The following is a 13,865-nucleotide window of genomic DNA, read 5'->3' as shown; positions in this document are numbered from 1 at the left end:
TATTGTAAAGAAAACGTAATAACTTTTAAACTAAGCGGTATATCCTGATAAAATAAAAACAGTAATAATGCTAAATAACAGGTGATACTAAAAAAATACACAAAAAATGCCAACAAATAATAAAAAATGATACTTTTTGAAAAAATCTGCTTTAAAATTCGTGTTTTTACTGTTTTTATTTTATCAGTTTAGTCAGTCTAGTTTCATCTATTTTCATATGTACACTTTAACGTGACTCACACTGTATAGGAACAAATATAGAACACCAAGCCTCTGCCTGTTTGGTCAGCCTGGGCTAGCCTATGGTAAATTGGAGAGGATCGTGCAGGAGTACATGAGTAGTGGAGACTTTAGTAACTTCACGACGATGATGCTCATCATCATACAGGGTATCCCAGAATGGGTGAATCAAACTGATAGGGGAGGTAGCTCTACCTAATGTACTATCCCAAAAAAAATATGAAAAAAAATTTGAGTTCGGATTTTTTTAAAAATAAAGTGCACTAAACTCGAAATCTAGTAATTATTTTCAAAAGTTTGTTTACAGAGAAACAAAGCAATCATGTACAATTAATATTAGTAAGATTAAACTCCAAACGCAGCAATTATAGCCAGATACTTAGACAAAGCTGATTTATTATAACTTAAAAAAAAAATGTGTCCTTATGCGCTTTATTTTTTTTATATATTTTAGGGATAGTACATTAGTAGAGCTAGGTAGCTCTACTAATGTACTATCCCTAAAATATATAGGGGAGGTCCCCTATCAGTTTGATTCACCCATTCTGGGACACCCTGGATACCCCATAATTATTATATCTGTCCCAGTAGCGCGAACAACAATTTGTACTTATAATACCTATCATAGTACTCGTAGCATGGCATTCATATAGCTATCGCAGCTGGTGATAATATAGGAGAATGTAGATTTATAATACGAGTTTGTAAGGTATAATGACTCATTCTCACTTAAAGTCGATCGAAATTAGAAATTTGTGCAAATTTTTTCTTGATCGGATTCAAAGTTTCTTTTGAAAGCTTTCGCCAATGGGTGTTTTGCGAATTTATGTCCTGGGAATGTACACATTTTCTGTTCTTATCGATATGTTAAAGAAATATCGCGTGGGTAGAGTTTTCGATACGACGATACGATTTAATCGCCTCTTTGGTTTAGTGGTAAGACCATCTGCTTCAGACGCAGAGGTCCCGGGTTCGATTCCTAGTGGGGGCAGATTTTTCTGTTCGGTTTGGTTGGTGGTAGGGCTTGTTCTAAGTCCGCCTGGCTAGCTACCATCATCTAACCTAAGTCTGTCGCCATAACAACAATGATAACAGCATTGTTGTGTTCCGGCAGTTAGAGGTAAGATAGCCAGTTCCTCCGTGGTTGAGGATTCCGGGTGAAGCTCGCTTCCACCTTCGGCCTGATCGTCACTTACCATCAGGTGAGATATAGGCCAAGAGCTTCCACGTTGTAAATTAAAAAAAAAGCAATAGCCCAAAGGTGTCGGTGTCCAGAAAGATCCGAGGGAAGCGGGTTCGAAACCGGCTAGACTATTGGTGAATCCATTCTTAACACAAGTTAGCTTACTACGAGGGGTCAATGTGCCTTTTTTAATAAAATTAAATAACATACTCAAAAATACTTTTCCATCCACAACGAAATGTATGAAAAACCCTCGATATCATTCATAAAGAGCGTTGTCATCAAGTGTCAAATATGTTTTTTTTTGCTAATTAATGTAATATGTAGAGAATCTAAATTAAGTATTATTTATCGATATGTTACGTTAGGTCAGTAAATGAAACATGATACGATTTACATAAACGAAACTTGTACCTATTAATAGTTAGAAATACAAAATAGTTTTACAAATCATCGAATAGTATTTTCGTTAGTGACGCTTTCTGGTGTCCGTTGTTTTTAACCGACTTCAAAAAAGAGGAGGTTATATTTTCGGCTGTATGTATGTTTTTTTTTTCAATAATATTTTAGAAACTTAGGCTGAGTTGCATCACCTTAACTATAACTTTGACCGGAGTTTTGTATGGAATTTGAATGACTTTTGACGTTTATTATAGTTTAACTATAATGGGTTAAGATTTCACAAAAAAAAATACATAAAAAAAGCTACAACAAAATATCTTACTACCGTAGAATGGGGTTACTTTGTTTCACGGGATGACTTTGATCGAAACTTCCATTTTGTATAAAATCACGAATTGCGTAAAACGAAACGCAATTTGGTAGTTTTTTTTTTAATTAGCAACACTGAAGAACTGTCAATTCCTTTTTTGAGAACACGCGGGAAATTCGCCCATAATTTTAATTAAAAAAGGTTAATATAATGTTATTCTCTATTTATAGCTAAATAATAAAATTGTGTTGCAAAACTTCATGTGTACTTATTTATGTGATAGAAAAATGAAATTTCTAGATATACTCCATCATGTGGCCTATGATCGATTAACATTTTCAAATTTTTGGAATATAAATAAAGAATTCAAATTGGTTCGCGATGATATATCTGAAATTAGGACAAGTAAAATAATTAATCTACCTGCCAAAACCAAAGCCTTTTGCAATTCTGGATAGTAACGTTGAATGTGTCCAATTTTTTTTTATATTGATATTGCAGAACTTGTATGACTTAAGTGAATGACTTTTCTTATTGTTTGTTGCATAAATTTAATATTGTTGATTTTTTAAGACAATTTATTTTTAAAATTATTTTTTAGATTTTATTTTGTGAAGTTTAATTATTTCTATGTTCTTTTCGTTCGTAAAATCAATAAATAATACTGATTGAATGCTAAAATTTTAATACCAACATTTTAGTAACGAAATACAGTTAATTATTTGATGACTTTTACTAGATCAAAGTTACCCCATAGGACAAAAATGTCAATAACTATTTATCCCGTTGGCAGATTTTGACTTGTTTTGATTTATTGGTATTATAATTGAGGTTACTTTCTATTTACGCAATAAAATCTGGGAATATCAAAGTAACCCCATTCTTCTTTTAGCTTTAATCACATACTTTTTTATTTTTTTTTCTCAAAATTGAGCTATATTTTTTCATTTTTTATTACACGAATTGAGAGTGCTATAAAAACCGAGACTTTTTTTTGTATTTTTTTATACCCACAAATTTAAAAGATACGGACCTTCAAAGTTTAAAATTGGTCATAGTAACCCCATTCTACGGTACTAAATATTACACAGGCCGCTACTAATCGATCAACGTGGAAAGCAGTAGGGGAGGCCTATGTTCAGCAGTGGACGTCCTATGGCTGAAATGATGATGATGATGATGATGACGAAATATTATTAAAATACACGATATTCAAAAATATCCGTAAAAGTTCTCCAAGAATGTGTATTCTGAGCTTTAATTATAGGCTTCGTTGGAAAGTTGGCCATTTCAATCCAGTTGTATATTTATTATGTTTCACACTCACAAACAATGCAAACATTATTAATCATAGTCTTTTTCACACAGACGCTACTTTGTTCCACAATTCATTATTTTTAGCATCTCCAATTTATTACGTTAATGTTCTATTATACATCGTGGTTATTTTCATCTAAGGAGGTATAAAAATGTGATTAATGACAGAACGAGCATACTTCTGGACAAAAAGACGTATTATTTACTTACACTCTGATTAATGCTCTTAAAATTATACGTTTTTAAAAACATTAAAAAGTAGGGGTCTTAGTTTTTGATCAAAAAATAAACTTGTGTCAATTCGTTCGTTCGTTATAGCCAAATGACGTCCACTGCTGGACATAGGCCTCCTCCAAGGCTTTTATAATGAACAGTCCTGCGCTGCCTGCATCCAGGTTCTTCCCGCGATTTTTACCAGATCGTCGGTCCACCTAGTAGGCCTGCCCACGCTACGTCTTCCAGCCCGTGGTCGCCACTCGAGAACTTTCCTGCCCCAACGGGCATCGTCTCTACTCGTATCGGATATAAATACTTTTGAATAAAAATATATTTAATGCATAAACGATTAAACATACTTGCCGTAATTAAAAGTGAAATGAACATTTAGTCCAGTTATATCACACTAACAATTGCCCCACCCGGACTCAAACCAAAAAGCTCAGCTGTAGCTCGTTACCACCAAACTGTTACACGAAGGGAACATACAATTTATTGTATTTATTGAAGATTGATAACGAAACTAGTGAAAGTCGCGTACGAAGTTTCGTTCATAACTGACCTTTATCAAAAATGTCTCAAGGTTACTCGGTCATTAAGATATTGAGCAACTCTTATGTTAAGGCCACACTAAGTTAGCGTAAACCTTAATGGCTTTGTTTGCTTCTGTTTTTAAGGCTGAAACTCTGTCAGCTGTCATTTTACTCGCTGACACCAGTCAAGGCATAAAATATGACTTTCCCACGCTACGCTACGATCATAGCCGTTTCTAAACATAATCTATACTTATAAAAAATCTGTAGAGAGGTCAATTCTGTACATGAAATATATTTTCATAATAACTATCAGGGGGTGATTAGTGATCGATACTGATGCCAAAAATGCAATCAGTAAATTTTTTGTCTGTCTGTCTGTCTGTCTGTCCGTCTGTATGTTCCTTATAGAAACAAAAACTACTAGACGGATTTTAACGAAACTTGGTACAATTATTTTTCGTACTCCTGGGCAGGTTATAGTAAACTTAGGAATTCCCACGGGAACAGGAATAATCGGGAAAATCCTTTTGTATAAAAAATCTAAACCGCTTAAGTTAGACGCTTGAAATTTGGCATGTAGGTACCTTAGTAAACTTTAAGCTTAGTTACAACAGGATATTGCAAAATTCCCACGGGAACCGGAGTTAGCGGGAAAAAACATTTGTATGAAAAAATCTAAACCGCGTAAGATAGATGAAGGGGGTAAAACGGGATCCACGCGTACGAAGTCGCGGGCAGCCGCTAGTTATTAATTATGAATTCCGACGACATCATAAAGGTAGCAGGAAGGCGTTGGACGGAGGCCGCTACCAACCGGGTAACATGGAAAGCATTGGGAGAGGCCTATGTTCAGCAGTGGGCGTCCTATGGCTGAGTTGATGATGATGATGAATTATGAATTCCCTTATAAGAAATGAGGAACGGTAACAATGTTTGAACGATACTATATTTCTTATGTATATAAAGTTAAAAGCTTTTTTAAAAGCTGTAAACGAGAAAATAATTAATTTTTTTCAGCCTTATGTACAAAAGACATCAACGCGCTTTTAGTATCGTGCGCGCACGCATTGAAATATTGAAAATGTATTCATATTTTCGTGAAAGAATGAAAATTACAAAAATAACAGTATATAGACCTTATAAATATTTAATTTTCAAAACAAAACTGTTAGGGATACTATTGTACATTTAAAGTTGTCTCTATTAAAGTTCTCTGCTATGTAATAATTTGAGTACTTATCTATACTAATATTATAAAGCTGAAGAGTTTGTTTGTTTGTTTGTTTGTTTGGTTGAACGCGCTAATCTCAGGAACTACTGGACCGATTTGAAAAATTCTTTTTGTGTTGGATAGCCCGTTAGTTCCTGAAGGCTTTAGGCTATTTATCATCACGCTAAGACCAATAGGAGCGGAGCACCAATCAAGAATATTTCAAATCAGTGAATTTTTTCCTTTTGAGAGCTGACGCTGCGTAAACGGTTAAAGTTTCGCAAAAATCATGTATCACAGGGTTGTTCCCCTTTAAAAGTTCTTTAAAAAAGTCCGCGGTAGCATATGTCTATCTTTTAAGGTTGGCTCATAGTAATCATTTTTATGCAAAAAAAATCTGTTTTAAAATAATGCATTATTTGCGAAGGTGTTTTTATAAACATGATATTAATCCTTATCCAAATAAATAAATTATTCACCACAAGTATTTAATTTTAAACATTCTTGCCCTTTACACCACTCGATTTCAATAAATATCTTAGGAGATATCGCAGTTTTAAAATCACATCGCAGCAAAATAATGATCAAGTACTACGCGCGCTACTGATGGATCAATGCACAGCCTAAACCGCTGATCGTAAAGACCTGAAACTTGGACGGTGTGTTCTTTGTATGACGTAAGCATCTGATAAGAAAGGATTTTCCAAAATTCTACCCCTAAGGAGGTAAAAAGGAGGGGCAAAGTTTGTATGAAATAACGAGATTCCTTCGTCCAATCTACTTAAAATTTTGCATAAGCATTCTATAACAGAATTAATGGAAGACGTGTTTCGTATTTTAGTGAAATGCACCCCCTAACTATGTTAAAAAGGGGTAGAAAGTTATTTTAGTGGTGATTTGCTTCAAAGTTGATATTAATTACTCATTAGTGCATTTTTTTACAATCATGACGTCATGTTAACGACTACCATACTCTAGGGGCCTCCACTTAACCTCGGAGTGGGTGCCCGCTGCGTGCGCTCGCCCAACAATGCATATAGGCCAGTAGAATTAAACACAAAAATTGATTAAATCGGAAATAATTCCTACAAAAGATTTTTTTGCTTTAATGGCTTCATTGGTTGCCCATTAAGACTCTCCTAAGTTTTCGACTTCGACGGAGTTGTGCTTAAGTGGTGGGGGCCCCCGAAAGGGGCGTTTTTTCGGTTTTCCGGTTATACCGCGTAAAGGACTTACCCTATCGAAAAGTGGTCTTCATGACGGTTAAAGGGCACTTAATCCTGCATTGAATAAGACCAAATTCATATGTTTTGGACAGACCGTTCTCGCGCTAAAGTTCGGCAAAGTAGAAAATATACGTATAATTAATGACCCTCTCCACGTCCAATGGCTTGTTACCCACATGCTTCCAAGCCTTGTAAAGGGTCGCCTTAACCAGTGTAACCCTAACAAGGCTCACGAGTTTGATTCGCTTATCCTTGTTCGTCCCAGCCGTTCCTTAACTGCGGTTGCTGCACCTCTTCCTGGCACTCTCCTGAACGACTCTGTGTTACCTAATGTGGCTGCCCCTCTTCCTTGTACCCTCCTGTACGATTTCATTGCTTAGCCATATGCCTGGTCCAAGGTTCGACGCCACAAAATCAACTTCGTGCGAGTGAAAATAGTTTAAATACTATTTCCCGTGCTTGCAACATTTTTCTTTACTGCTTCGCCTCTATTAGTCGTAGAGTGATTGTATATATCCTATAGCCTTCCTCAATGTATGAGCTATTCAACACAAAAATAATGATTTCAATCAAACTAGTAATTCTTAAGATTAGCGCGTTCAAACAAACAAACAAAAAACTCTTCAGCGTTTTAATATGAACTTGTTGTTGTTGATTTATGGCGTCGAACCTTAGACCAGGCATACGGCTAGGCAACGTAGTCATGCAGCAGGATACAAGGAAGAGGGGCAGCCACAGTAGGTAACACAGAGTCCTTCAGGTGAGTGCCAGGAAGAGGTGCAGCAACCGCAGTTAAGGAACGGCTGGGACGAACAAGGATAGGCGCATCAAGCTCGTAAGCCTTCATAGGGTTACACTAGTTGAGGTGGCCCTTTTCAAGACTTGGAAGCCTGTGGGTAACAAACCATTGGACGTGAAGAGGGTCATTAATTATACGTATATTTTCTACTTTGCCGAACTTTAGCGCGAGAACGGTTTGTCCAAAACATATGAATTTGGTCTTATTCAATGCAGGATTAAGTGCCCTTCAACCGTCATGAAGACCACTTTTTGATAGGGTAAGTCCTTTACGCGGTATAACCGGAAAACCGAAAAAATGCCCCTTTCGGGGGCCCCCACCACTTAAGCACAACTCCGTCGAAGTCGAAAACTTAGGAGAGTCTTAATGGGCAACCAATGAAGCCATTAAAACAATAAAATCTTTTGTAGGAATTATTTCCGATTTAAAAGCTAATTCTACTGGACTAATAGTAATGCATGAAAGTCATGCCGCGGGCACCTGCTTGCGCTGTATACATAAACTCATTTTCGCGCGAGAGTTTTGGCGGAGGCCCTTGAGGTAGTGGGAGTAGTCTTGAGGAAAAGCTCCTTCTCCCACGGTCAGTGGCATGCTGGAAGCTTGGTGATTCTAGCACCCGTAGGAAAATATAAAAAAAAGTTTACCAATAATACTGCGGTAGGTGTAGTTTTCGATTTCGTTGTAAAAAAATAATACCACCGAGTAACTTTCACCGGATCAAAGGCCGAGCTGCATATTCATAAAATATAAGAAAAAAATATTTTCATGTTTATTTAACCTGATTTTTATATTTTAAAAGTATTCAAACATTTAGATAATAACGTTAAAACAGTTAAAAATAATCATATGAGAACGTTTTCGACTTCTCCACGGACGAAGTCGCGGGCAAAAGCTATTTGTAAAATAATTAGACTAAATTATTAAAAGTGCCTACCCAAAGTCATTATTCCACGCGGACGAAGTCGCGGGCACAGCTAGTCTGTTATAAAAACGAGCAGTCTTATGTTCATAGATGTGCATTGTGCCTGTATGTGTTATATTCTTTGCCATTTCATCATAATCAAATTAGAGACTAATAAACATTAGTTTATTGTTACGGCAATAGTGATTAATTGAAAATTATTCATAATTACCGATCATTATTGTTAATAACCTACCTAAAAGTAAGAAATTGCATTGATAATTACTTAATAATGTAATATTATTACTAACAAATGCCACAAAAGAGACCACGGGCTTGTCTAGATACAGCTGTTTACAACTACACATTTTGATATCAAGTTTGGATTGCTTTTTGCATAAATTACTTCGCCTATATATTTTTGGATATAAGTGTCAAAATAGGTTATGGTGCGGTGGGGGATTATTAATAATGACAGGTAATTATGATTTGTTTTCAACTAGCTTTCCGCCCGCGGCTTCGCCCGCGTGGAATTTGTCTGTCACAGAAAAACTTTATCTCGCGCGTCCCTGTTACAAAAACCGGGTTATATACTATCCTTTGTCCTTTTTCAGGACTCAAACTATCTCCATACCAAATTTCATCAAAATAGGTTCAGTGGTTTAAGCGTGAAAGCGAGACAGACAGACAGACAGACAGAGTTACTTTCGCATTTATAATATGTATTAGTATAAATTAGTATAGATTTATCACACGTAACATTTTTCACAGTAATAAAAAGTTGTCTATAATTTAAAGTTAGAAGCAGTGCACATTGGTCATAAAACTCAATTGATAACGACTGTCATTACAAACCACTGCTGCCCAATTTCGACTAATATCTAATCAGTGTAATTTAGTGCGTTTCGAATTCAAAATTCTTCTGATTTCGCGCACGTTCTTACGCATTTATTATGTTAATGTTTTTCAAAATTACAACCAGTGGGTTTTAATAAGCGGCCTGTGCCGAAAATGTGAAAGTAGCGAGTCTAAACGCTCGGCTGATAAATACTTTCTATATTATTTGGTGAGTGTGAAGCAAGTTGGATGTGACTGAGAGTGAAGAGAAGAGTATGGAGGTTTTGGTAGTCTGTGAGGAATGTTGAATAAGCCTTCACAGAAACGCCTTTTTTTAAGATACTTTTACGTAGATGGTTATGTAATAAAAATATTTAACTAATAAAAAGAAGAGACTCAGATATTTTCTTTACAAAATGTTAAAATGCCTTAAATAACACACGGGTCTTAACGTGACGTTAATTAATGAGTTACATTATGAAATGGAACGCGAAAGTTTAAAATCTTCTAAAAATGCCTTATTGTAGTGTGTTAATATTAGTTTAGTTATTGGTATAATCTGTGTTATTGGTTTAGTTACAGGTAACGTTCGCTAAAGTTTAGTAAAGCAGCAATATTTTTTGTGACTAGATTTTACAAAATCAATCGATAAAATTTGATGTGTGACAAAATTCTGATTATTGATATTTATTCATATCACACATAGTTTTATATTGCCTCTAGCCGATTTCGAACTGTATTGCAACTGGTGTTTTAGTCCGATTCGCGAACCATTGGACTAGGTAGCCATCATAATTGAATTATTATTTCAGAAATACCTCTAGGTTAAATTTTAAATAAAGCCTGCAAAACCTTTACAACCGGATATCTCAAACCACAATAGATTATTGTTATCATCAATAAAAACTAGAACAGTGTCATTTTATCTTCAATCTAAATGTGGACAGTTAAGCTGCCCACCCATCCAAGTCTAGCCACGGCATCGCGTGCGCACCCCACGTGGTAGTTACCGCCATTGTCTTCGATCAATGAGCACTTGCCTCCGATAGTGCCTTGACCCAGTCGGAAGAGGCAAAATATTACGTTGTTGTCGCATCTGTGAAGCCGTGAAGCCAGCTGACTAAAATATTGTGAATTGGTTTGCAAAACTTGACAATTTTAATAATAGGGTGTCTCAATTTCATGTTTTACTTCAAATGCTTATCAGCTTCAGATGCCACAATTTTTACTTGATCTTAAGCTTCAATAAAATTTTAACCGCCGACGCAAAAAGATGTGTTATATAATTTTATTTTCTGTCGGTGGTATCGTAGCTCCCAAACGCATGAATAGATTTCATGAATATCAAGGCATCGTAGTGAGATACATATTTTATAATAAATATTATATAACGCTACCCTCTCCGTTTCGCCAGAGTAAACGGAGAATTGGATTATACTCTCCACTATACCCAGACGGGTTGAAGAGGCAAAGTAACATTGTAAACATAATTTATAATTAATCTATTGGTAAAAAATAAGCCCAGTGACACAATGCACGAATGTCATGAGAAGTGAAGAGTCGCGTGAATGTTTGGAGACAAAAACCGTGAGAACAATGCACTTGTATTGTGGCTGCCGTGACCTTATCAATATAGTAAATAATCGTAACCTTACCTAATGTACCGGCTCTTTATGTTTTTTGTATTATTTACTTAAATAATTAGACCAATTTGAATTTGAAGTTTGACCAGTTTAGACCAGAAGTTGTCTAGGTTGAAAAAAAAAGGCAGTTACAAACTAGGCAATTTTTCAAATAGGCTGAGTTGCACCACCTAACTTTAACGGTAACTATAATGATAACCACTGCTTTTTGTATGGAGTTTGACAGATTTTTGACGTTTGTCAAAGTTAAAGTAAGATGGTGCAACCGAGCATTACTGTTAAATTGCATTAACACATCGTATGACTACGGTTCTCTGTAAGGCCCAGAACAGACGGTGAAACGCAACTGCAACGAAACTGCAACTGCTAGTTACTTTTGAGTTGCATCTAAGTTTCTGTCATAGCGTCCGTTGAGAGACCACACATGACGCGACCAGTTTGAAACTTTCAGTTTCAGTTTCATTCATCAGAATCATCAGAAAGTTGCAGTTTCGTTGCAGTTGCGTTTTACCGTCTGTTCTGGGCCTAAGAGTTCTAAAAAGAGAGTTTTTCTGCAGTGGGTGCAATAGACTACGAATATTAGGATTTTCAATTAACTTTGTTAATTGTTTAATATTATATTACCAAACAATAATAGTTAACATGATATCGTTTCTTATAGGTTATTAATAAGAAAAAATGCTTACCTGAGACTCGTTCAGCCAACATCCAATATTTGTTGATAATCTCTGTCCAGTTACTGTCCGAGTAGTAATCATCTATAGCGATCTTCACAAAGCCCGACATTTTGGTAGAGTCAATCAACACTAACGCACTAACTTAGTTCAACACTACACACTCACTTCACGGTACTAACTTAAAGTTAAAGTCACTGAGCGGATCGTAGGTAACTATTTGCAACCAGCAAGCTGTCACCTGGAAAGAAGAGAAAATTATATTTAAAACCGGCTAAAACAAATGAAAGCTAGTTTTGAAACAATTACACAAACAAATGAAAGTCAACAGGCTAAGAAAAGTTTTAAAACAATGACACACGAAAATGAATCGCGAAGAAAATGTTCGGCCATAAAATTAAATCGCTTGGATAGGCTTTGACGGGCAAATTACCTTTTCCTTAATGACCATTGCTTTCACTATTGCGAACATAATAATAGCAGACAGTTTATTGATAATAAAAGTAAAATAAAATTTAAGGCAGAATACAAAAGAAAATAGTTTTTTTCAGCGTAACAATATTAACAACTTTTCAGTAAATTATTAAATCTGGATGGAAAGAGATATTTTAAGAGACACATAAACATGGAAATGTAAATTATACAATCACTGGTGAAAGCCAAAAAATTTTTGATCACGTGCAATCTTAAAACTACCCATAACTACCTAAATTTTTTGTTGGATCCAGCCACCATCTTTCCGCTCCGATGTCGTGAGATGCGAAAATCAAAACCACGAGAGGCATCCCATCGCGCTGAACGAAAGCGAAAATATGAGAGCTTACGCGAAAGTGCGCGAGCGCTGGCAGTTCGACCGCGTTTGAAAACGCCGCGCGAACCGACCAATGGGAAGCCTTGTTTCTCCCACACGAACGCAAGGACGTAAGCGCCATAGTCACGCCATTCAATTTTCAACCTTCACACCTCAATTTACGATTGCTTTTTACTTGAGCGCATTTCGCAAAGCCTTATTGTACGGTGGAAAGTTACTCAGAATTAAACGTTAAGCGATGGTTATAGAGGACGATTTGCATTGTATTTTTATGGGAACTGACCAGTCCTAAGTACGGAGACGTTTTCCAGCTACGTGCACAGTCACACACTCGTTTGCTTTACCATAAAAATTGGGATTACTTATTTAAATCTAAGCATTAAAGTGGAAGTATTATGGAAAGCCTTGGGAGAGGCCTTTGTCCAGCAGTGGACGTCATTTGGCTGAAACGAACGAACGAACGAAGCACTAAAGTGGTTTTAATTTCCTACAGGTAGGTAGTTTGTAATTTCCTTCGCGCAAAATCTGGACCATTTCGCTAACACTAGACAATAATACGAAAGTAGATTTTGATCTACCTCTCTCTCTCAGACTCTAAATCATTCTTTTTACTCAAAAGTGATTTATTACGTGAGAAGATTTCAGCCAAAAAATCGTCTCTACCTTTTTAAGCATATCAAGCTTTACATTTTTATCGTAAAATGGCGCTTAATACATTTACACATAATGCCGTGTTTCAAGCCAAATATGCCGTGATCTATGCGTTGCAACACGATCATTGTGTCCCAACTTGGAGTTGAAACTTGGCCGGTTATACACGAGATACCGTTGTGAAATGTATCTCCGGACCTTCGGTTCTAATATTTACTCGTATTATAATAACCGTATTGGATCCTTGACCGGGTTGTGATTCAAGGTGTGAATGGCTGAGCACGCAAACATTTTAATGTTATGAAAACACTTATGATGGAAAAACTTTAAATAGGTTGATACACATGCGTACATGATATCTGCCTTTGCATGAAACAAATGAATTATTTTATTTCTATTACTTTTTGATATTTTATTAACGTATTTTCTTTTTTTTTTAATCCGTTCAGGCAATAGCTAACTATTGTTAATATGTAACTTTTTTGTCATGTTGTTACGTTTTGTTATTTATGATGTTTTTTATCGTTGTGCATAAAAACAAATTCATATTTAAGCCCTTACAAAGGCACTTTTAAAGCGATTTAATTATTTTAATTTATTTTTAATAGTTTTTAGGGTTCCGTAGACAAATGGCAAAAAACGAAACCCTTTTTTATTACGTGGTCTGAGTGAAGGTCGTTTTCAGCCAAATGACGTGATGAGTGATGATGATGAGTGAAGGTACCACCATAATATCTTCAGACGAATCTTCGTAGTAAATACCTCGTATATCAAATTATAATGATAGTTCCGCAAACTCTCGACAGAGGGCGTCTTAGCTTTCGCCGTAGCCGTGGTTTGAACTTGTGCCAGTTTGGCCACAGTCAATGCCAGGAAATGGTTATGGGCGCACTTGAAAAAAAAAATGGT

The 13,865-nt window shown here is 36.0% G+C and overlaps 1 protein-coding gene across 5 annotated transcripts in view; it reads right to left on the bottom strand.

Annotated features, from left to right (window-relative positions):
- The window catches only part of LOC135088459 (very long chain fatty acid elongase 7-like), an 80,488-nt gene that overhangs the window by 26,522 nt on the left and 40,101 nt on the right, over nt 1-13,865 (bottom strand). For 4 of the 5 annotated variants that reach the window (XM_063983275.1, XM_063983276.1, XM_063983273.1 and 1 more), the window contains one exon: nt 11,507-11,735. In XM_063983275.1, the coding sequence (XP_063839345.1) occupies nt 11,507-11,606 (100 nt within the window). In that variant the 5' untranslated portion in view covers nt 11,607-11,735. Of the gene's footprint in view, nt 1-11,506; nt 11,736-12,200; nt 12,343-13,865 lie in introns of those variants that run through there. The other variant, XM_063983274.1, reaches the window with a different exon arrangement.

Source organism: Ostrinia nubilalis, chromosome 4 (assembly GCF_963855985.1).
Source record: "Ostrinia nubilalis chromosome 4, ilOstNubi1.1, whole genome shotgun sequence".
Lineage (NCBI taxonomy): Eukaryota > Metazoa > Arthropoda > Insecta > Lepidoptera > Crambidae > Ostrinia > Ostrinia nubilalis.
This window is presented reverse-complemented; position numbering and strand designations above follow the sequence as displayed.